Raw genomic sequence first — 23,240 nt, 5'->3', positions numbered from 1 at the left:
TGTACATGGTCTCCTGTAATCTAACTGTAAGTCTAAAAATCCTGTCAAAGAAATTTGGTTCTGGACTGAAGTGTTTTTGTCTCTTCCTTATATTACAAAAAAAGCTAAATTTACTCAGTATGTTGATAACTTCATTCTAAACTGAACTATACTGCAAAGAAAATCACTAACATGTTTTACTTATTTCTCCATTCTGAAAATTTTGTTCTGAAAGTAGTCTGGAGGAGGCAAAAATTGAATGATATAAGTACCTGGCTGTGTAGTGGTTGGTGGAAGAACATACAAAGGAAAATTGTGTGATATCCTTCATTGAAATGTTCCTTCCTGCATAAACTGCTTTAAAGTTACAACATATGGTCCCAAATTTGTTATGCCATCATGATCCAGTAATTCCACAAGAATCAATCCCTGTGCATCCCAAATGAACTAAGATATGATCTTTCTTTTATTATATGTAGACCTATGGGTTACCTCTTTCTTGGAAAATCTGGGAACCCCTTCCATTGACTTTCTCGTAGTCTCAGGTTCAAGAAAACACTCCAGGGCTCATCACCCTTTTCATTGCCATATAAAAATTTGTTTTTTTAACATAACAAAAGTGCAACAGATCTGGAGCTTCAACTTTCCTCGCCTCTGACTAGTCGAAACTTTCTGCAACCATCTTAACTGACCTTTGAATAACATAGGTTTTCAGTAATTGACACATCACTGACTTTAATTGTAGACAACAAATATAGTTCATCCAGTGAGACCCAGAGATTCAGGTTAATGTTATTGACATATGATGATGTCTTGAGTCAGTAAGTTAAGTGTCCGTGCTGCTGCGGGTAACATTTTCTTAAAATTTAATTCTTTTTGTCTGGCTTTGTCACAGTGCCATGCCTATTACCACACTGTACACTAATCAACAGCTGTACCCACATAAACATTGTGCAAATGTTTATGAGTGTGAAATTCTCAATTCTGAAAATTGTTTTAACAGTAGTCCAGAAGATCCCAAAATTGAATAGTGGATCCTGGCTGAGAAATTCTGCACCAAAGCCTCAAAAGTTATAACAAAAAGCACCCAGTTAAAATTGTACCAATAAATTCATCATTTTCAGAAACAGTAAATACCATTTTTTTATGGCTCCTAACACATGCATACTTTATGAGGCACTATATTATGTATGGCATAGGGTTCTGTACATTGTTACTCGTCAATAGCTTCCACTTGGGAAAAATGATTTTTCCAATCTTCTTTGTCTATGATATTCACCCTTATCTTGTCCAGTCATTCTTATGCAAAATGTGTTGTAGATACAGACAGACTAATTTTAAATTTCTTAAGTACTGGTTATGTTTTTTTTTATGATGCTGTAAAGACTCCAAGAAATACCACTGTAAAATTTAGTTTAAAAATCAAGATTGTGAAAATGAAAAAAAAAAAAAAAATTAGACAAACATTTTTCTCGTTTCTCTTAAAAGCATGGAACTTGAAGGTTATTAACAATTAAAATTAAAAATAATCCTGTTGTGTAGAGTTCCTGGGGTTTCTGTGACTCAGTGCTCCCTATTTTTTTGGGGTTTTTCTGGTCAAAAATCTGTCAGAGGTAAATTTTTGTTATGATTACGTGCTAAATTGGAGTGCTTTCATAATGATACATATTCTGCAAGTCACCATGTGTGCATAACAGAGAGTACTTAGTACCACTACTAGTCATTTCCTCCTCTGTTCCTAAGATCTGCAGTAATTCCACTTTTGGGTGGTTGTTATTAGTATTTTTATCACCAGAAGGAATTACTTCATATCACATCTTAGTATGTTGGCAGTCATAGAATCATACTGCAGTCAACTGCAGATGCTGGTTCTGGAAATTTTCTGAACAGCATTCTACAAAAAGAACATTTCTTTCCTCCAGGAATTTCCGTTTGAGTTCATGAAGCATCTCTTGATAATACTTGCATGCTGATTAAATCTGCCACTGTCAAATGTAAATGTAATGCCACACTTCTGAATTGCTTCTTTCTTTCTTTAAAATGGTCTGGTGAGAATCCCCAAACATTTGAACTGTACTCAAGAATGGATCACACTGGTGTTCTATATGTGGTCTCATTTATAGATGAACTACACTTTCGTAGAATTCTCTCGGCAAACTGAAGTCGACCATTTGCCTTCCTACTACTGAACTTATCTGCTCACTTCATTTGACATCGCTTTGCAACATTACATCTAAATATTCAGTTGACATGACTGTATAAAGTGCACACAACTAATACTAAACTTGAACAATACAGGATTGTTTTCCTTATTCATGTCCATTAGCTAGCATTTTTCTACATTTTGAACAAGCTGCCATTCATCACTCCCAACGGTAAATCTGTGAGACATCCTGTATCGTCCTACAGTCAGTCAGTGTTAACAGTTTCCCATACACTTAAAGAATCGTCAGCGGTCACAGATTGCTGCTCACCCTACAAGTCAGATTGTTTATGTAGATAGAGAACACTTAATGGTCCTACTACACTTCCCTGGGGCACTCTTGATGATACCATTGTTTCTGTGAACACTCACTGCTTAGGACAATGTATATGTAAGTAGTATTCAAACCACTCTCATATATGTGAGAACCAATCCCGTATGCTCAGACCATTGTTAACAGCCTGCATTGGGGCACCGTGTCAAATGCTTTCTGGACTCTGCCTCTTACCTTTTGTCCATAGTCCTCTGGATATGCACGAGAAAAGGACAAGCTGAGTTTCACGTGATTAATGCTTTCTAAATCTCTACTGATTTGTGGACAGCAAATTTTCTGTTGATGTAGATGAATGGCACATCAGATTCTCTCTTCACCAACAAGTGCAGAATATGTCTGATATCTGATGGTTGTTGTAGATTAGTGTGGAGTGACCAGGTAATTTGTGGTCTGAGGCACATGGTTCTGTGGGTTCAACATAGGGATGCCTCATTAATATTTTGAACCAGTTTCATGTACAGATATCAGACACCTCTCATCACTGCTGAGGTTATTTAGAGGTCTGTGCAGTATCGGGACTGAGTCCTCCAACCTACTGTCCGGCCCTACAGATAATGTTTTAATGATGCAGTCATCATTCAAGGCAATAGTGCATGATCACATCATGTCTACCTAGTGAACACCTTCCTCCAGGAGGCATGAATCAAATAAATCGAATGGCCAGCAGTATCTGCTGACATGAACCCAGCTGAGCACTCTTGGAACAGGTCAAAACTTGCAGTGTGGCGTCACAGTAAACCACCTCGTACACTGGATACTTTCAGGAGGGCCACTGTCAAAGAGTGGAGCAGAGTTGTACAGCAACATGACGACCACCTACATTGACTGCTCTGCAGTTGACAGTTAAGTGCCTGATAGAGGGTTCATCGAACCATCTTCAAGCTATTTTTCTACTGTTCCACTCTCGAAAAGATTGCGCGCTCTGATTTTTTTTCAATGATCATCTCTCCCTGTTAAGGCGGGTGCCAGAAAAATATTTTCAAATTTGGAGAAGAGAGTTAGTAATTGAAATTTTATGAAAAGATCTTTGTTTTAATGATAGCAACCCCAATTCATATACCGTACCTGTTTTAGTCTCTCTCCTGTTGTGCTATAACACAAAAGAGTTACCTTTCTTTGAACTTCTTTGATGTCATCTGTCAGTCCTATTTGATGTGGATCCCATAGAACCACTCCAGCAGAGAATTGACAAGTGCTGTGTTGGTAATTTCTGTAGTAGATGTTTTACTTCTTCTAACTGCCAATAAAACTCAGTCTTTGCTTTGCCTTCCCCACAACATTATCGCTGTGATGATTTCAATTTGAGTTATCCATAACAGTAATCCCCAAGTATTTGGTTGAATTCACAGGAATTAGAGTAGTGCGATTTGTCATGTAACTGAAATTTAGCACACTCCTTTTAGTACGCATGTGGGTAACGCCACACTTCTCATTAATTAGAATTAATTTCTACTTTTCACACTATACAGATAGCTTGGCTAAATCATTTTGCAATTGATTTTAATCACTTGGTTGCTTTACAGGGTGGTAAATGACAGCATCATCTCCAAACAATCTAAGAGGGCTACTCAGATTGTGTCCTAGATTATTTATATAAATCAGGAAGAGCAGAGAACATATAAAACTTCCCTGGGGAATGCTAGGTATCTTATTTTACTCAATGACTTTTCATCAGTTGCTACAAACTGTAACCTTTCTGACAGGAAATCATGAATCCAATCACACAACTGAGTCAATACTCTGTAGGCATGCAATTTGATTAGAGGTCGAACAATCTGCAGATATACTACCAGTTCATAAGTGTCCAACAGGCACAATATTTTGGTGATTGTATATGTTGCCATCATCAGATGTGCTGACGAAGTGAACCCCCTGTGAGCTGCTCCCTCTGTGGTTTGCACCCCTGGCCACATGCCGGTGCCCACGCAGATGCTAGCATTGGTGTCTGGGATAGTGTTGATGTAAGTTCTCTATGCACCCTGGTTGCCCGATTGTCTTGCCTACTGAGAGTTGTCTTAACTAAACTCAGTTCTGGTTCCCAAACCTTGCTAAGATTATAGCTTCAGTCTCAGTTAATAAGATTGTTCCTGGTGTGAATGTCTATGACCCCTCTAACGACACTGTCCCATTACTTGGAAGTCTCTACCAATATCCTTGTATGTTTGTATGCCATCGCACGATTCTCGGACAAACAGTGTTCTCTGAATGCTCCCTTGTTGGGATACATCAGTCAAAAGTGCCTCTGGTGTTCTCGGCATTGATTGTAGATGGTGTACACTGTCTGTCCAGTGTATGTCTTCCCACATTGACATGGAATGTGGTAATCACCGGCCTTCTGCAAACCGAAATCATCTTTGACATTTCCCAATAATGCTATGTTTTATTGGGTGGGCAAAGAACAATTTTTATTCGATGTTTCTTCAATATACATCTGATTTTTCCCAATAGTGCACAAATGTAGGGTATGAAGGCAGTACTTGCCATTTTGTCCACGATTTCTTTCGCAGATTGCACTGTTGAGGTGGGGCGGAGAGCATGCCTAAAGTGCCATTTAGGGTCTAGTTTTTTTGGAATACTGTTTTGAGGTGTTTCAGCTCCTGGAGCAGAAACTGTGTATCTGAAATGGTGTACGCACTATGTACTACTATTTTTAGGTCCCCATTCCTCTCTGAATGGTGGTGGCAGCTGTCTGCATGCAAATACAGGTCATTGTGTGTTTTCTTCTGATACACACCATGACCCAGAGTGTAATCAGCCCTTTTCTTGACCATGGCACCCAGGAATGGTAATCTTCTTTCTGCTTCAGTCTCCATAGTGACTCTGATGTTGGGATGTATGGATTTCAGATGTGTAAGGAAGTCAAGGAGTTTTTCCTTTCCATGGGACCAGGTGACAAATGTGTCATCCACATAACAGAAAAAAAAATGAGTTTCCATTTGGATGATGCCAAGGGCTTCCTCCTTAAAGTTTTCCCTGTACAAATACAAAAACACAGGTGAGAGTGGGCTGCCCATTGTGACTCCTTCCATTTGTTCATAGTATTGTCCATTAAACAGAAAATATATGGAGATCAGGACATGCCTGAAGTTGCTTGTGAGGAACAGGATCAAAAGCCTTCGACAAATCTAAAAATATGAAATCAGTTTGAGATTCCCTATCAGTGGCACTCATTACTTCATGTGAATAAAGAGCTAATTGTGTTTAACAAGAACAATATTTTCTGAATCCATATTGGCTATTTGTCAATAATTTATGTTAGAGGTAATTCATGATGTTCGAACACAGTATGGGTTCCAAAATTCTGCTGTAATTCAGTGGCTTGTACATATTTCCTTTCTTGAATATTTTTGTGACCTTGGAAACTTTACAGTCTGTAGGTACAGTTATTTTTTTAAGTGAGCAGTTCTATACAACTACTAAATATGGGGCTATTTTATCAGCATATTCTGAAAGGAACCTAGCTGGTATACTATCTGGATCAGAGGCCTTGCCTTTATTGCTACACAGAGGATATCTACTTGTAAGGTATTCATGTCGGCAGTTGTTCTTGATTTGGATTTGGGAAATTACTAGGTCTTCTTTCGTGAAGGAATTTTATAAAACCACATTCAGTACCTCTGCTTTAGCGGTTACCATTGCTATCGTGCAGTGAAGGTATTGATTGTTTCTTGCTGCTGGTGTACTTTTTATATGAAGAGAACCTCTTTCAATTTTATGCCAGGTTTTGAGACAAGAGTTTCAACATGGAAACTATTAAGAGCATCTTACATTAAAGTCTGCGCTGAGTTTTGAGCTTCAGTGAAACTTCACCAATTTTGGAGATTTTTTGTTCTTTTAAATTTAGCATGCTTTTTCTGTTGCTTCCACAACAATGTTCTGACCTCTCTTGTATAGCCTGAAGGATCAGTACCATCTCTCATTTATGAATTTGGTATATCTCTTTCAGTTGCCATCACTACTGGTTATTATTATTATTATTATTATTATTATTATTATTCAAACCACATCTGATACATGCTTACAAAATTAGATTGGAAGGTGTGAAGACTATCTCTTAGGAGGGCAATCAAGTAGAATTTTTATCTGATTTTTAAATAGATTCATTTTGGTGCTTTTGGATGTTACAGTACTCGGTGTCACTATGATGACGTCGTGGTCACTAATACCTATATCTATTATGATGCTCCCTATTTGCTCAAGATTATTTTTTGTCTCTAAGAGGTCAATACATTTTTTCAACCATTATGGACAACATGCTATGGGGGGGCCTATGTTGTTAAAATACACAAGGTGAAGCTATACCGGATTGTGTTACCCATCAGGATATTTTGATTTCACCAATGTGGATTTTCAGACTGCCTGCCTTTAGTTTGGATGTTGTTTTTTTTTCATTTCATGGTAAGGTTCCTTGTTTACTTCTATAATGCTCATTCTTTCATTCGCTGTGCCCACTGATATTCGCTGATGGCAGAAAACTTTTTTTAACCACATAAATGGTAAAAAATTATACTCCTCTCTTAAGGAAATAAAATCACTCTTACTGATGTTATTATTCTGTTTCATATCTCCTCTTTGACTAGTTATTTATGTATCTGATTGTTTCAGCCATCTATGGCACACTATTACACTACTGCCTTCCCTTCTTGCACTATTTCCTCTTTTTCAATTATTTCTCTATTCTGACTCAATCTTGCTTTTTTGTATTACAAGAACACACATCTTGTTCTTGTTTTCTTGCTGGATGGATTTTTGCTTTCCTGTATCATCTTTATTGTTCACACACTTGACAAGGTTCTGATTCGCTTCTTTCACCTGAGGCCCTAGTTTCTTTGCTTTCCTAGTATGTCAGTATATTATTTGCAGCCCTTTTTTAAATGTTCATGGACACTTTTATTGTGTGTTTGTGTCCTTGCTTACCACATTTTTACATGTAATGTAATAAATGGCACATTTTCTATGTAAATGTGTCTGCGCCTATCCGTAACCAGATGTTTTCTGTAGAATTAAATAAATATTCTATTGGAGCCGAAATCATATTGACTTTTAAATATAGGAATTCATTGGCAATATGCCTCGTAAAAGTGTTTTTATTCAATGTCGTGGAGTGGTGTTGCAAATAAAAATTAATAATTTTTATTATGAAGAAAAGTTTTGAAAACAGTTTAGCATATTGACTTTAATAGTGCTGTTGTCAGTTTTAAAGTGTCCAAACATTAATTTTTATTCCATAATATATGACCAAAAATCTTTTTATGGTGTGCATACTAGGCAGAGGTATAGGAGGAAATAATTTTGAGCTAAATCATAGTATGGGTACAATCTTGAAAAAAGCAGTACTGAATTTTTTAATCAGCAATCAATGATTCATATAGTAAATAGTGGAAATATGAATAGAGTGTGATATGAACGTACAAGTTGTCAAATAGATCTTTGCTCATTTATTTAAAAGCACATTAATTAAAGAAAATGTAATATGTGATGGAAATGTTATTGTAAACAAGTAGCCTCAGCTACAGCTAGCTGTTTGTTATGTGATATTTAACTTTATCTTTTATACTCACAGTATCATTTCTACACACACCTATGAAATGATTTCTGATTATATTGAATTGTAAAAATACTCATAACTTGACCTGCATGCTTTGCTTCTCCCATTTTCCTTTGTTTTGTCAATTTCTTTTCTCAGCATTTTATTTGTCAGTAGCCTTGCCCTGTCAGTAACTTTTGCCCAGTCAGTAGCTCTGCCCAGTTAGTAACATCACAAGTGGCAATTTATTTTTCAAATTAAATATTTTATATTGTCATTTTAGATACAAATTTTAGTGGTAAGAACAATTTCTCTAAATGTGTAGGTAACATTGAAACTGGCAGTATGAATCGAGCTGTAATATCACGAAATGTGGCTTTGCGAAATGAATTGGATCTGTATGTGAACGTACTCCACTGCAAATCTTATCCTGGTATTCCCACAAGGCAGAAGGGAGTTGATATCCTAATTGTAAGGCAAAACACGGAAGGAGAGTATGCCATGTTGGAGCATGAGGTGAGAACATGTTTTATTTTACTTGTGTATTTTTACTTAGTGTGGTTGAAAGTGAATTCATGCTTCACACTTAATTCTTTGTTTATATCCTACTTATTTGGTCTCACTTTCTTTCCAGAAATTTTTAATGATGTTTGCTGAATAAATATAAGTACTTTCTTGCCTATAGTTAACAAGAAAAAACATTACATTTTCATAGCACAATTTTTCTGATTTCTGTTAATGAATAGAACAGTGTTTGTAAAATTACTAACTACTGCCTCAGATCTGCCAAATCTTGCGACTATTATTATGTTTTTGCACTTGCCCTCAAAGTATGCTGTTTATTCTATTATTATTATTATTATTATTAGTCGCAAAGCTCCCAGAGTGGAAGACGCTAAGTAAAGATAGTCCATTTTCTGTTCTTCTTGTTCTTCTGATTTGCCACTAGTTTTTCATTGTTTGTGAGAATTTAGCTCTTTCTTCGCTCCATTTTGTTATGGTTCTTCAGGCTTTTGGCTCTGGTTTAACCTCCCATTTTTGTACTTTTATTCTAAAATTGTTCCTGATGTCTATTTCTTCTTTGCTGATTTTGGTGATTCCAAGTCTTTTCTAACATTTTGGATCCATTCTCCTCCATTAGTAAGGGAACTATGTACTTTAGTATTCTTTTTGTTAGTCTGTGTTCAGGAAGCCTCATTATGTGGCCATAGAATTTGAGGTGTGTTTTCCTCATGTCTGTCTCTGTGTCGGAATATTCTTCAATTTTGGACGTTTCCTGTAGTCTATATATATTCTCAGTCCATCTTGGTCCCAAAATTCTCCTAATTATTTTTCTTTTTTCATTCTTTAGATTTTCTGTATCAGTTTTCCTGTTTAGTACCGAGCTTTTACTGGTATATAACATTGATGGTTTAATTACTGTTTTTAATGTCTGATTTTGGCATTTAAAGATAAGCATTTTTTATTACAGAGGTTTTGCACTAATTCTAAACCTTAATGAGCTTTTTGTATTCTTTCTTGTTGTGCATATTTTTCAGAGATAGAGTTTGTAATTTGAAAATTCCTTATTTTCTGTTGTAAACACTGTCTTTTCAAATGATATTTGCAGGCCAACTTTCTCTGCACATTCTTTTAGAGTTTCTATCTGTTTTATAGCCATCTCACAAGAATCTGCCAGTTTTGTGAGATCATCCGCAAAACCTGAGAAGGGGATTTGTAGGGTTGCGGTTTTTTCCATAATGAAATTTGTTTCCAGCAATTTTCTTAAAGTTTCTTTTCCCATTCTTCCATCACTCTATATAGAACTACATTGAAAAACATCAGCTTGTCTAACCCCAGTTTTTATCTTGAATGGTTTTGAAAGTTTTCCTATAAATTTCACTTTGGATGTTGTATTTGTTAATCTCTGCTGAATGATTTTCTGTATTTTCTGATGCAATCCTTTTTCTTCAAGAATTCTATTATATTATGCATGCAAATAAATTTTTATATTATGATGAGCACTGATTTATTATTTAGCTTATGGCGTAGTACATACATCACGCGAATTAATAATATATAAGTAGTCTCTATTGTAGACATTAAGAAGAATCCATGTAAGATGTACAATTCATGTATAAAGAAAGAAACTAGTCAAATACATAAAATATATACATTCACAAAATCCAGTATAACCCCAATTTTATATTCCCGGCATTAATGGTTTCTCACCGTTTACAATATTATTTATCACTTGCATCAAATTTTCTTGGTCCACAATGTTAATTTACACCTGACTTTGCATCAACGTATTTATAATCTTCCTGTGATTTACGCTTTATGAAAAAAATGTTCGTGGAGAAAAAAATTGATGTAAAATGATGCTGACATGATGATGGCCATCAGGTAGTGTTTACAAAGATTATGTGGTTAAGTTTCTTGACACCAAGGTGCTCTGCTTAGCGGATTTGAACCAGTAAACATGTGAAAATAGGAGCAGTCTGTTCCCTATCTCCTGCCAATGCCAAGCTCTACTTGGCATGGCACCTGATGGGAGTAATTATGTTCGTTTGAATAAAGATATGACCAATCACAACGATTTACAAACTGTCTCTGGTGTCTATGTGCAGTTTCGTGATTGTTGTGATGTTGAACAGTATTCAGCGTGATTTGTCATTTGGCTGCTTGTAACACTAATTGACACCTTCACTCACTTTGCATTGCTCAAATGTTTTTGGTTTAAACAATGCCAATTACATATTTTTTTCATGCTGACCATAATGTATTTTGAGAATATATTCTCATTGCCAAGTACAGTATTTACATATGTATTTTTTGTGATGTTACACAAACAAACAATGTGAATGATAGTTTGTGTTTGTGTGGTTTTCTACGTAACTGATAACTTGAAAAAGATGACTACAGTGCAAGAGATGCAGAACAACACATACACAAACACCACACAAAATACTTTTGTAAATATAAACACTTGACAATGAAAAAAAAATCTTGAAATGTAACATGATACGCATGAAATAATATGTAACTTGTGCAGTGTTTCATCATTTAAATAATGAATGACAGCTGCATGCTTTTCAGAAACATTAGTTATGATGTGTGAAATTGAGTCTAACATTTCTAGTTCCTACACAGTTTATTAGCTTCAGTTACATCAACGATTTTTATTAGAAATAAACCTTTAGTAGATAATAAAAAAGTCTCTGACAATTATTTTGATGCATATTATGTACATATACTGCACATTAAGTGTGAAAATGCAAAGGGGTATCATATACATAACTTTTACAGCTTGATATGTTATTTCCCACATTTTACATTTTCTTGTATTTTACACTACTTTTTTGAAAAGTGTATAAGTAGGGTTTCACTGTTCACTGAATACAGAAACACAACTACAGCCAGATGAATGACAATTTGCTCATACACTATTTAGAGTAGCCAAGATTTTTCGAGGCTTGTTGACTCCAAAGTGGTGTGGTGTGCTGAGGCCAGGCATATTACAGACAGCAGGAGGTGCCTCTTTGCCCCACTGCTCTATCCAGCAATCATTTAGCCTGAATGCATGTACATCTATTCATCTAATTCTTGTACTCTTTAGGGGTGGATCTCTAGAGTGCAGTGTGGTTCTCTCACTGTTGGGGATGTCATGACGGATTTGTATAGTAGTAGAAATCTGTATAAAGGCATGGGTATTTATAGGAAAATTAACATTGTCAGTTGGAGTACTTTGTGCACAGTGTATATGCAATAGTATGAGAGCCAGTATACCAACAAATGCAGTCAGATGGTATTGCGTTTGATGTCAGTAGTATACCAGGGTGTGTTATGTACATAAACCATGATTGTGACAATGCCACACGGAAAACAGTTGTCATGTGATGGAAAAAGTAAAAATCAGTGCACACAATGAATTGGAACTCTGTTTGTCAAATCACCAAGAAGTGGAACTATTCAAGTATGGTGATTGATAATTTTGTTAGATTGGATACATGATACGGACAGAACGGGATGTATGGGCAAAGTAGAAAATTATTTGATGCATAGAAACAGCTACTTTTGGGCATAGCAAGGGCCACAGACTGTTACTCTTCTCAACTTGCTGATTTACAGTGATCTGTAACTGCCAGACATGTATGACAAATTTGGTCACTTGACAAATATTTAGCATTCAAGAAACAACTGTAGAAATTTGCTCTAACACCCAAACATAAACAGACTAGGTTGGAGTTTCCTGAAAAACATATGTCATGGACTTCAGAATGAGAGAAAGTGATATTCAGTGATAAGTAGTAGTTTAATTTAGATGGGTGGGTGGATTTCAATATTATTGGCGTGGCCTAAGAACAGAGTAGTGGGTAAGAATGAGCAGAAATTTTGATGGCGAAAGAGTTACGGTTTTGGCAGCATTCTCCGCTAAAAGTTAATAGTGAATTCTAACATGTACACTAAGATGTTGGAGACAGAAGTGATTAGAGTGTATGAGGACTCAGTGGATGAAAGCCTAATGTTTCAACAAGATAATGCGTCTGTGGATGTTTGTACTACAACCAAAAAGTAGGTTGGAGATAAAGATATCAATAAATTGCTGTGACCTGCATTCATGCCCAGATGTGAACCTCGTGGAAAACCTTGGGGAATACATCCACGTTGTGTTTGTTACAATGGAAGGCAATTTGAGGCCACATTTTAGCTGAAAACAGTGATACGAGAAGAATGAGCAACAATTTCACTTCAAGAACTACAAACTAACAAAATCAATGCCGAAGAGATTTTTAGAGATAATTAGAAAGAACAGAAGTCAGAAAAGGTAATAACAATGCAATAGTACAACAGGTCAGTGAGTGCCTTTATACAGATTTCCATCCAAGAAATGCGAACACCTTATTTTGTTACTTGTGTTATGAAAGAAACTGTGTAATTCCATAATGATTTTGTATGTCTAATATGTATCTACTATGTGCATAATAAATTCATGAAATGTTACTTCAGACATTGTAAATTACTTTCATAGGAACCCTGCCTTTACAGATTTCCACTACTGTAGAGGAGGGTAGCTCAACCTTTCTTGCCTTCTCTGATAAGTGATTTCTTGCATCTCAGATGGGAAGGAGCTATATTGTTTAGTGTGCGTTGCCAGTAGATTGTGGTTGCCTCTGTTGTGTCTATTAAAAGGGGCACAGTTGTAGTTGGACAGTGATGTGACTAGTGTGAGAACTGTTGAGTCAAACCCGTTAACAGTATTGTGCTACCAGACGGACAAGACCTAAAGCTGAAGTCCATAGTGTACTGCCTGAGAATCCCCATGAAGTGCCAGCACATGCAAGATTTGAGAGTTAGAGTTTGGCAGCTGTGTTTGATAGTTGATACATGAAGCTCAGTGATCTATCCAAGCTGACACATAAATATTTTGGATTTTTATTGTGATATAGTAGTTTGGTCTCAAAACAAATACGGAGTTCTCTGTTGGCTAATAAGTTGTCAAGGTGGAATGTAGAGACTTCTGTCTTTGTGCACTGGGTTACAATCTTCAATGGCAAAAGCATTTCCCAATTCCTCTATAACAGGATCAGCTTAGAGATATTTAATCTTTACAAAAACTTGTTAATCATGTTGAGCAGTGCAGTTGGTCTATACTTTTGTGAGGAATCATTTATTTTTCCTGGTTTTAAGATGGTGATGATCTTGGCTTTCTTGAGTTGGTGGAGAGCATTGCTTGTGTGCAAGACATCAGGGAAAAATCTGGCAAACCACTTTTCTGTATAGTTACTAAAATATGAGGAATTAGGTATGGATGCCATCGAAACCAAGGGCTTTTCCCAGTTTCGCTTCTTGAAGAGCTGCCGCACAAGGTAGCCGCGCAATCTGATGCACCTTGCTGCGGTTCGCATGGCTCTCCCATCGGAGGTTCGAGTCCTCCCTCAGGGATGTGTGTGTGTGTGTGTGTGTGTGTGTGTGTGTGTGTGTGTGTGTGTGTGTTTGACCTTACTGTAAGTTAGATTAAGTAGTGTGTAAGCCTAACGACCGATGGCCTCAGGAGTTTGGTCCCATAGGAACTTACCACAACTTTCCAGATTTCTTGAAGAGCTGCTGTGGTTTCTTCTACATCTACATCTATACTCCGCAAGCCACCCAACGGTGTGTGGCGGAGGCCACTTTACGTGTCACTGTCATTACCTCCCTTTCCTGTTCCAGTCGCGTATGGTTCGAGGGAAGAACGACTGTCTGAAAGCCTCCGTGCGCGCTCTAATCTCTCTGATTTTAAATTTGTGATCTCGTTGGGAGGTATAAGTAGGGGGAAGCAATATATTCGATACCTCATCCAGAAACGCACCCTCTTGAAACCTGGCGAGCAAGGTACACCGCGAAGCAGAGCGCCTCTTTTGTAGAGTTTGTTAAACATCTCCGTAACGCTATCACAGTTACCAAACAACCCTGTGACTAAACGCGCCGCTCTTCTTTGGATCTTCTCTATCTCCTTCGTCAACTCGATCTGGTATGGACCCCACACTGATGAGCAATACTCAAGTATAGGTCGAACGAGTGTTTTGTAAACCACCTCCTTTGTTGATGGACTACATTTTCTAAGGAGTCTCCCAATGAATCTCAACCTGGTACCCGCCTTACCAACAATTAATTTTATATGATCATTCCACTTCAAATCGTTCTGCATGCATACTCCCAGATATTTTACAGAAGTAACTGCTACCAGTGTTTGTTCCGCTATCATATAATCATACAATAAAGGATCCTTCTTTCTAAGTATTCACAATACATTACATTTGTCTATGTTAAGGGTCAGTTGCCACTCCCTGCACCAAGTGCCAATCCGCTGCAGATCTTCCTGCATTTCGCTACAATTTTCTAATGCTGCAACTTCTCTGTATACTACAGCATCATCAGCGAAAAGCCGCATGGAACTTTCGACACTATCTACTAGGTCATTTATATATATTGTGAAAAGCAATGGTTCCCTAACACTCCACTGTGGCACGCCAGAGGTTACTTTAACGTCTGTAGACGTCTCTCCATTGATAACAACATGCTGTGTTCTGTTTGCTAAAAACTCTTCAATCCAGTCACTCAACTGGTCTGATATTCCGTAGGCTCTTACTTTGTTTATCAGGCGACAGTGCGGAACTGTATTGAACGCCTTCCGGAAGTCAAGGAAAATAGCATCTACCTGGGAGCCTGTATCTAATATTTTCTGGGTCTCATGAACAAATAAAGCGAGTTGGGTCTCACATGATCGCTGTTTCCGGAATCCATGTTGATTCCTACAGAGTAGATTCTGGGTTTGCAAAAACGTCATGATACTCGAGCAAAAAACATGTTCTAAATTCTACAACAGATCGACGACAAAGATATAGGTCTATAGTTTGGCGCGTCTGCTCGACGACCCTTCTTGAAGACTGGGACTACCTGTGCTCTTTTTCAATCATTTGGAACCTTACATTCCTCCAGAGACTTGCAGTACACGGCTGTTAGAATGGGGGGCAAGTTCTTTCGAGTACTCTGTGTAGAATCGAATTGGTATCCCGTCAGGTCCAGTGGACTTTCCTCTGTTGAGTGATTCCAGTTGCTTTTCTATTCCTTGGTCACTTATTTCGATGTCAGCCATTTTTTCGTTTCTACGAGAATTTGGAGAAGGAACTGCAGTGCGGTCTTCCTCTGTGAAACAGCTTTGGAAAAAGGTTTTTATTATTTCAGCTTTACCCGCGTCATCCTCTGCTTCAATGCCATCAGCATCCCAGTGTGTCTGGATATGCTGTTTGCAGCATGCTGAAACAGCTGAAGGGGACCTAGTATGTGGTTTCTGTGTTGCAGGCTGCATTAATGGTCTTTAGCTCTTTTTTAACTGTGATTGTATGCTTTCAGTCTTGAGCTCTTGAGGTTGAGACGATGAGGCTAGTGACTTGATTTGGTGACACAAAGTCACATACACATTCCCCGTAGCATCCTTAGTGAGGACCAAATTTTTGTACTTGACATTTTAAAATCCAAGCCTTAAACATCTCTGCCCACTTTTTGTGTGTCACAGTATCAATATTGTGAAGTAATTCATCTACTATGTCATGTCTCCACTTTTCGGGAATTCCTTATAAAAGTTCTCACACTCAACAGTGCAACCGTAGATGTATTGCTTCCGTAGTGTCGTCTTTAACTTTACTGATAACTGCCTCAGCAAACCTCTGATAGTTCTTATTTCATGACGTTTATCTCGTGCACTTGTTAAAGGTAGTGGAGGAAGCCTCCCCGTCACCTCTTTTGAAATTCCATCTAGCTCGCAGAAAAGATCATATTACTGGGATACCGATAAGATGTCAGGACTGTACTCCTGCTGCTAGGCTGCTGATCAGAACGTACCTCAATCTTCAGTGTCAAACACAACGTGTGTGGGTTTCTCCTCAGTCCTGTCAATCAAAGCATCACCATTTTCATCTTTTTCTTTGTACTTCCGGCAATGGTGGTGACTGTTGAACTCTCTGAGATAGACTGTAGCATGGGGACGAGTGTTTAACACATTTTTTAGCCGGTTGCAAGCAGGAGATTTGTAGGCATTAATGGTAGCGATTTCACCAATCTTCACAAATGCTTCATGAAATTTGTCAGTGGAAGTGGCCGTGAGAGATGCATTTTCAGTATTTGATCTCAGATATTTTGCCCCTTGAGAGAAAGTTTTCTGCTGATTAAACATGTGCTTCCTGTATGACGACTAGGGTGGTATCTAAATTGGATTGAAAATCCTCAAAGATGAATACAGTCAGTATCACAGTAATCATGAAATAGATTTTAAAAAAAACTGTTAGTTTGCTCAAAAATATTCAGAGGGTTGTTTTTTTTTCTTCACGGCGTGTTTTGAGATTAGCCCATTATCTGATGACCATAAAGTACATATGAACAACACTACTTTGCCAGTCCAGTTGAGTTTCGTCAATTAAAAATTTAAGAAACCTAACAGGGATAAAGCTAGAACTGATATCATTATCACTTAAAATGTTTTGTAAGATTTGACATTCAGTTGTCATATTTTCTCCATATTAAAGTGACAAACTTATAGTGAGACTCTGAGCTTCCTAGTCACGTGGAAGATTCACTGGTTCAAATCATGCTGTGATATGTGGTGTAAGTGTGAGGAGATCTCGGTGATGGTTTAATGCCAGTTGTGCTGACTCGTGTAGCGTTATCCAGGATGCACATGTAGTATCCTACTGCAGATATGAATAGTGGTACATTCCACTAATTTTATAGAATACTTAAAAAGATGTGTGTGTTTCGATTTGTGACCTCATTACATCTACTGAATATGAATGTGCTTTTTCATTGATATTGTAACTTGGCCAACAGGACTGATACTGAGTATGAGCAAAACCAAATACTGAAAGCAGGTTCATTGTACACTATGTGATCAAAAGTATCCAGACAGCTGGCTGAAAATGACTTACAAGTTTGTGGCGCCCTCCATTGGTAATGCTGGAATTCGGTATGGTGTTGGCCCACCTGTAGACTTGATGACAGCTTCCACTCTCACATGCATACGGTCAGTCAGGTGCTGCAAGGTTTCTTGGGGAATGGCAGTCCATTCTTCACAGAGTGCTGCACTGAGGAGAGGTATCGATGTCGGTTAATGAGGCCTGGCATGAAGTTGGCATTCCAAAACATGCCAAAGGTTTTCTATAGAATTCAGGTTAGGACTCTGTGCAGATCAGTCCATTACAGGGATGTTATTGTCATGTTATCACTCCGGCACAGGCTGTGCATTATGAACAGGTGCTTGATCGTGTTGAAAGATGCAATTGCCATCACCGAATTGCTCTTCAATAGTGGGAAGCAAGAAGGTGCATAAAACATCAGTGTCGGTCTGTGCTGCGATAGTGCCACACAAAACATGGGGTACAAGCCCCCCCCAATGAAAAATATGACCACACCATAACACCACCGCCTCCGAATTTTACTGTTGGCACTACACACCTTGGCAGATGACGTTCACCGGGAAATCCCCATATCCATGCCCTGCCATTGTGTAGCCACATTGCATAACATGATTCGTCACTTCACAGAACGTTTTTCCACTATTCAGTCGTCCAGTGTTTATGCTCCTCACACCAAGCAAGGCATCATTTGCCATATACTGGCATGATGTGTGGCTTATGAGCAGCCGCTCATCCGTGAAATCCAAGTTTTCTCACCTGCCTAACTGCCATAGTGCTTGCAGTGAATCCTGATGCAGTTTATAATTCCTGTGTGATGGTCTGGATAGAAGTCTGCCTATTACACACTACGACCCTCTTCAACTGTCGGTGGTCTGTCAGTCAAGTCATGAGGTGAGCCTGTGCACTTTTGTCCTGTATGTGTCCCTTCATGTTTCCACTTCACTATCACATCGGTAACAGTGGACCTAGAGATGTTCACGAGTGTGAAAATCTCGTGTACAGACGTATGACACAAGTGACACCCAATCATCTGACCACATTCAAAGTCTGCGAGTTCCACGGAGCACCCCATTCTCCTCTCTCATCATGTCTAATGACTACTAAGATCGCTGATATGGAGTACCTGGCAGTAGGTGGCAGTGCAATGCACCTAATATGAAAAGTATGTTTTTGGGGGTGTCCGGATACTTATGATCACATAGTGTATGAGTACAAAGCAGAGCACAGACAGAGCTGAACTGCCTCCTCAGCACTGCTGTTGGTACGAAACAGAATTTTCGCAAAACATTCCAATATTTTTTTAACAAAAAGTTTCAAGAATTTGTTAAAAATCTCAAATATTTTGTGACCAGTACTGGCGAGTCTGAATCAAACCTTCCACTTGTGCACCACGAACAAGAAACTGTAAACACTTCATAATACTTTACAATATTTAGGCTGCAGTATTGCTTTCACTCCTAGGAAAATAGTGACCTCCAGTTTTAGATGATTTTCAGCATCATGGTTCTTTATCTTGACAAATGATCTTGATATGATGGCACTTTGAGCATGCTTGTGCATCAGTGGGGCATCATGGCCTCACCATAAATATACTGTTTACATATACCCACTTCCATCAGTGCTTTGTGAATGTTAAGTGGGTTGTAATGTTGTATATGAAGGTAGTCGCAATCATTGATTTGCGTTGCAGGACTATGTTAGCATGCAGAGAACACACATAAGATCATATTTAAAAGGTCCTTGATTATGAATTTGGGATTAAAGTAACTGCCTTAAAGAAGGCAAAGCAAGGTACACAAACACATATCCCATTCATGACGTGGGTATGTATATTATTAGACAGCATTTTCTGCTTTGTTGTGAATGATACTAGAAAATACCAAGACTGTAAAAATTTCACAGCTTTTGTCACTTGATAGTGGATTTAAATTCTAATACAGTGTGTGTACACCCCAGGCCAACCGGGAAATCCAGAAAATACCTGGGAATTTTTTCATCCACCAGATCGGTTTGCTGGAAGAGAGAGAGAAGATCCAAAGAAGAGCGGCGCGTTTCGTCACAGGGTTATTTGGTAACCGTGATAGCGTTACGGAGATGTTGTAACAAACTCAAGTGGCAAACTCTGCAAGAGAGGCGCTCTGCATCGCGGTGTAGCTTGCACGCCAGGTTTCGAGAGGGTGCGTTTCTGGATGAGGTATCGAATATATTGCTTCCCCCTACTTATACCTCCTGACGAGATCACGAATGTAAAATTAGAGAGATTAGAGCGCGCACGGAGGCTTTCAGACAGTCGTTCTTCCCGTGAACCATACGAGACTGGAACAGGAAAGAGAGGTAATGACAGTGGCACGTAAAGTGCACTCCGCCACACACCGTTGGGTGGCTTGCGGAGTATAAATGTAGATGTAGAATCTGGAAAACACCTGGGATTTTTTTTTTTTACTTCTGGGAATTTTTCCTTATTTTAGTTTTCACTTAAATTTTTGTAATTTTGACTGGTAAGAACAGATAACTCTAACAAAGAACTTTACTTCAGCTCACTGCCGCAGTACAATATTGCAATAGTAAAACATAAATGAGAGAATAACACCAAAATGAAACTTCAGTTGCAAAGAAAATGCACCATTTATAACAACAAAACACTGTGGAGCCTTGTCTTGAGTGTGAGATCACAACTGTTTACATTTGTAACAGGTCGTGGGAAAATATTGTGATTGGTGGTTTGAGAAGTGTTACTTTCAATGTAAATTTCCTTTTACCAAAGATGAGTTGTGTTAAAAGTGAGACTGTCCAATGAATTTCTTAAATTGCAGAATATTAGATTCTCATTCAAGAATTAACTCTGAGGACCAGCCCCTAAGAAAAATTTCAGTCCCAGAAGACCAGCCATTTATGCCTTTATTTAATATTGTACTGGCACATTTGTGTTTGATATACCTTAAACGGTAGCACAGACATCAAGAAAGACCAGGTTTCAAGACTAATTTTTCATATTTATATTAGTTCTCTCATGGATTACAAATTATGCAATAATGTTGGCAAAGAGTATAACTAAGTGCAAAGTGAGTTCTTGAGCAATTGCAAACATAATTGGCTTTTCTATGGAAAAGTTGGAGTGCTTGGTGGAACATGTATTCAGCCAGGTAACGCACAAAATGTTTAGTGCGCAATAGTGAAATTCATAATCATGCTTGTCAGAAATATTCAGCTGCTCCAATTTAATCTGCGTTCTTGGGACCTGCCTAATCACACTCTCAGAAAAATTTTTTTTTGATGGCCAATATTGTATGTGAAAGCTTAGCTTGTAGCTATGCTTCATGTATATTAATTTAAACCATTAACTTCACGTATCTGAGTGTTTGCACTACTTAACAGTGGTATTGCTATTGGCGGACTACATCACTTGTCTTATGTTCTGAATACCTGCTGTCATTGGCTGGTGAGATCAAGTGACATGGTCTATGATGGCTGACATACGAGGGCATTTGAAAAGTCCATGCAAAAATAAAAACTACTTGTGTGTTTGGGGTAAACCTTTTTTATTTTTTGACATAGTCTCCGTTTATACTTATACACTTCGTCCAATGCTGTTCTGATTTGTTCATCCCTTCCGAATAATAGGAATTGTCCAAGTCTGCAAAATAGCTATTAGTTGCTGCAGTCACCTCCTCGTTTGAATAAAATCTTTGCTCCGCTAGCCATTTCTTCAAATTGGGGAACAAATAGTTGTCCGTGGGAGCCAAGTCTGGAAAATAGGGGGGATATGAAACGAGTTGGAATCCTATTTCCATTAATTTTGCGACCACAACTGCTGAGGTGTGTGCTGGTGCATTGTTGTGATGGAAAATGACTTTTTTACGGTCCAACCAATAATGATGAATAATATGCACCTGTAATAGTTTTACCCTTTTCCAGATAGTGGAGGAGGATTATCCCTTGCGAATCCCAAAAGACAGTCGCCATAACCTTTCCAGCCAAAGGAATGGTCTTTGCCTTTTTTGGTGCAGATTCTCCCTTGGTAACCTGTTGTTTAGATTGTTGTTTGGTCTCAGGAGTGTAGTAATGTATCCATGTTTCATCTACAATGGCAAAATGACACTTAGTCCTGCGGATTCTTCCTGAACAGCTGCAAACCATCCTTGCAACACTTCACACGAATCCATTTTTGGTAAAGTGTGAGCAATCGTGGAACCTGTTTTGCAGATAGCTTTCTCATGTCAAAATGTATATGCAAAATATTATGTACCCAGTCATTCGAGATGCCCACAGTACTAGCAATCTCACGCACCTTAATTCTTCTGTCATCCATCACCATATCGTGGTTTTTATCAATGATTTCTGGAGTCGTGACCTGCACAGGGCATCCAGAATGTTCAGCACCACTTGTGCCAATATGGCCACTCCGAAAATTTTGAAACCATTTATAAATTGTTCTAATAGAAGGTGCAGAGTCACCATAATGTTTATCAAGCTTCTCTTTAGTCTCCTGAGGTGTTTTGCCTTTCATAAAGTAATGTTTAATCACCACATGAAATTCTTTTTCAGCCATCTTTTGACAATCACTCGACTTCCTTGATTCGGATGAATGCCAGACACAAAGAAATAGACCAATATTGCTGAAACTTGGTGTGTGTTCTTTCAAAGATGCTACTAACTAAACATGACCTCGATACGCGCCGGTGGTACCATCTCTTGGACTTTGCATGGACTTTCCAAACGGCCCTCGTAAATGCATCGCAATTTAGATTTCAGTGCTTCGGAAGGTACCGTGCTGTAATTGGTGGAATTCCTGGTGGACTTCTTGTTTATACTTTCATAATGCAAAAATATGCAGTGTAACTGTTGATGTGCATTAAGGATCTTTCCAAACTTTTTTTTTTTTTGTTACATAAAGTGCTGGGAGGTTTTATGTCAGTATATAAAATCTTCACTATTCAAAGAATTGATGACTTTTACAGCTTCAAGGGAAACTATATTGTCACTTAACATGGAAAAAATTCACTTTCACAAGGGGTATGGTGTATTTTCACTTGGAAAAAAGTGTATTTCTAATAGGGAAATCCAGGAATTTTTTCTTGTCCGCATATACATCCAGTAATAAGGGATGTTTGGGGAGGGAGAAATATAGTTGTTCACAGTATGAGATTTTGTTTTAAAGGTTCCTAAATAAGAATTACCATATGCCTCTCAGAAATGGCAAATCTGTTTAGCTGTTTGCATGCTACAGTTTTGAGAATATATGAAAAAATGGTTGAAGGGCACTGAAACCACAAATAGGCAACAAAGTGTTGGACATCCACACCTTATCACAGAACATGTACTCGGAGGCTTGCCCTCTATGTAAAGCAGGATGAGCCATAGTTTGGGACATATCTAACAACAGAGTACAGTGCTGGTGCAGGCACAAGCTTCTCAGAGCACACTGTGCAGTGTATGTTGTTGAACATGGGGCTCTGCACCAAATGAGTCCTACATGTTTTCGCGTTGAGCCATCAGCATCATCAGTTCTGATTACAGTGAGAATAGGATCATAAAGATTGGATTGTGGGGCAATGGAAAAATGCCTGGTTAGATGAATTACATGTATTGTTACATTAAGTCAATGGTAGGGTCCAGAGATGCAAACACACAGGTAAATGGCTGCTTAAAACATGCAACTCGCTATGGACACAAGCTGTTGTGGGGGAGCATTGCAGTATAGGGGATATTCACCTGGGTTTCCAAAGGACCTGTGAGAGTAATTGAAGGCACCATGAGAGCTGTAGA

General features: G+C 38.2%; 1 protein-coding gene across 5 annotated transcripts in view; it reads left to right on the top strand.

Annotated features, from left to right (window-relative positions):
• LOC126299468 (isocitrate dehydrogenase [NAD] subunit gamma, mitochondrial) overlaps window positions 1–23,240 on the top strand; it is a 115,256-nt gene that overhangs the window by 23,791 nt on the left and 68,225 nt on the right. For all 5 annotated transcript variants that reach the window (XR_007552814.1, XM_049991393.1, XM_049991392.1 and 2 more), the window contains exon 5: window positions 8,369–8,559. Coding sequence is in view for 4 of the 5 variants with exons in the window: in XM_049991393.1 (XP_049847350.1) it covers window positions 8,369–8,559 (191 nt within the window). In the remaining variant the exon portion in view is untranslated. The remainder of the gene's footprint in view (window positions 1–8,368; window positions 8,560–23,240) is intronic.

This window comes from Schistocerca gregaria, chromosome X (assembly GCF_023897955.1).
Source record: "Schistocerca gregaria isolate iqSchGreg1 chromosome X, iqSchGreg1.2, whole genome shotgun sequence".
Classification (NCBI taxonomy): domain Eukaryota; kingdom Metazoa; phylum Arthropoda; class Insecta; order Orthoptera; family Acrididae; genus Schistocerca; species Schistocerca gregaria.
This window is presented reverse-complemented; position numbering and strand designations above follow the sequence as displayed.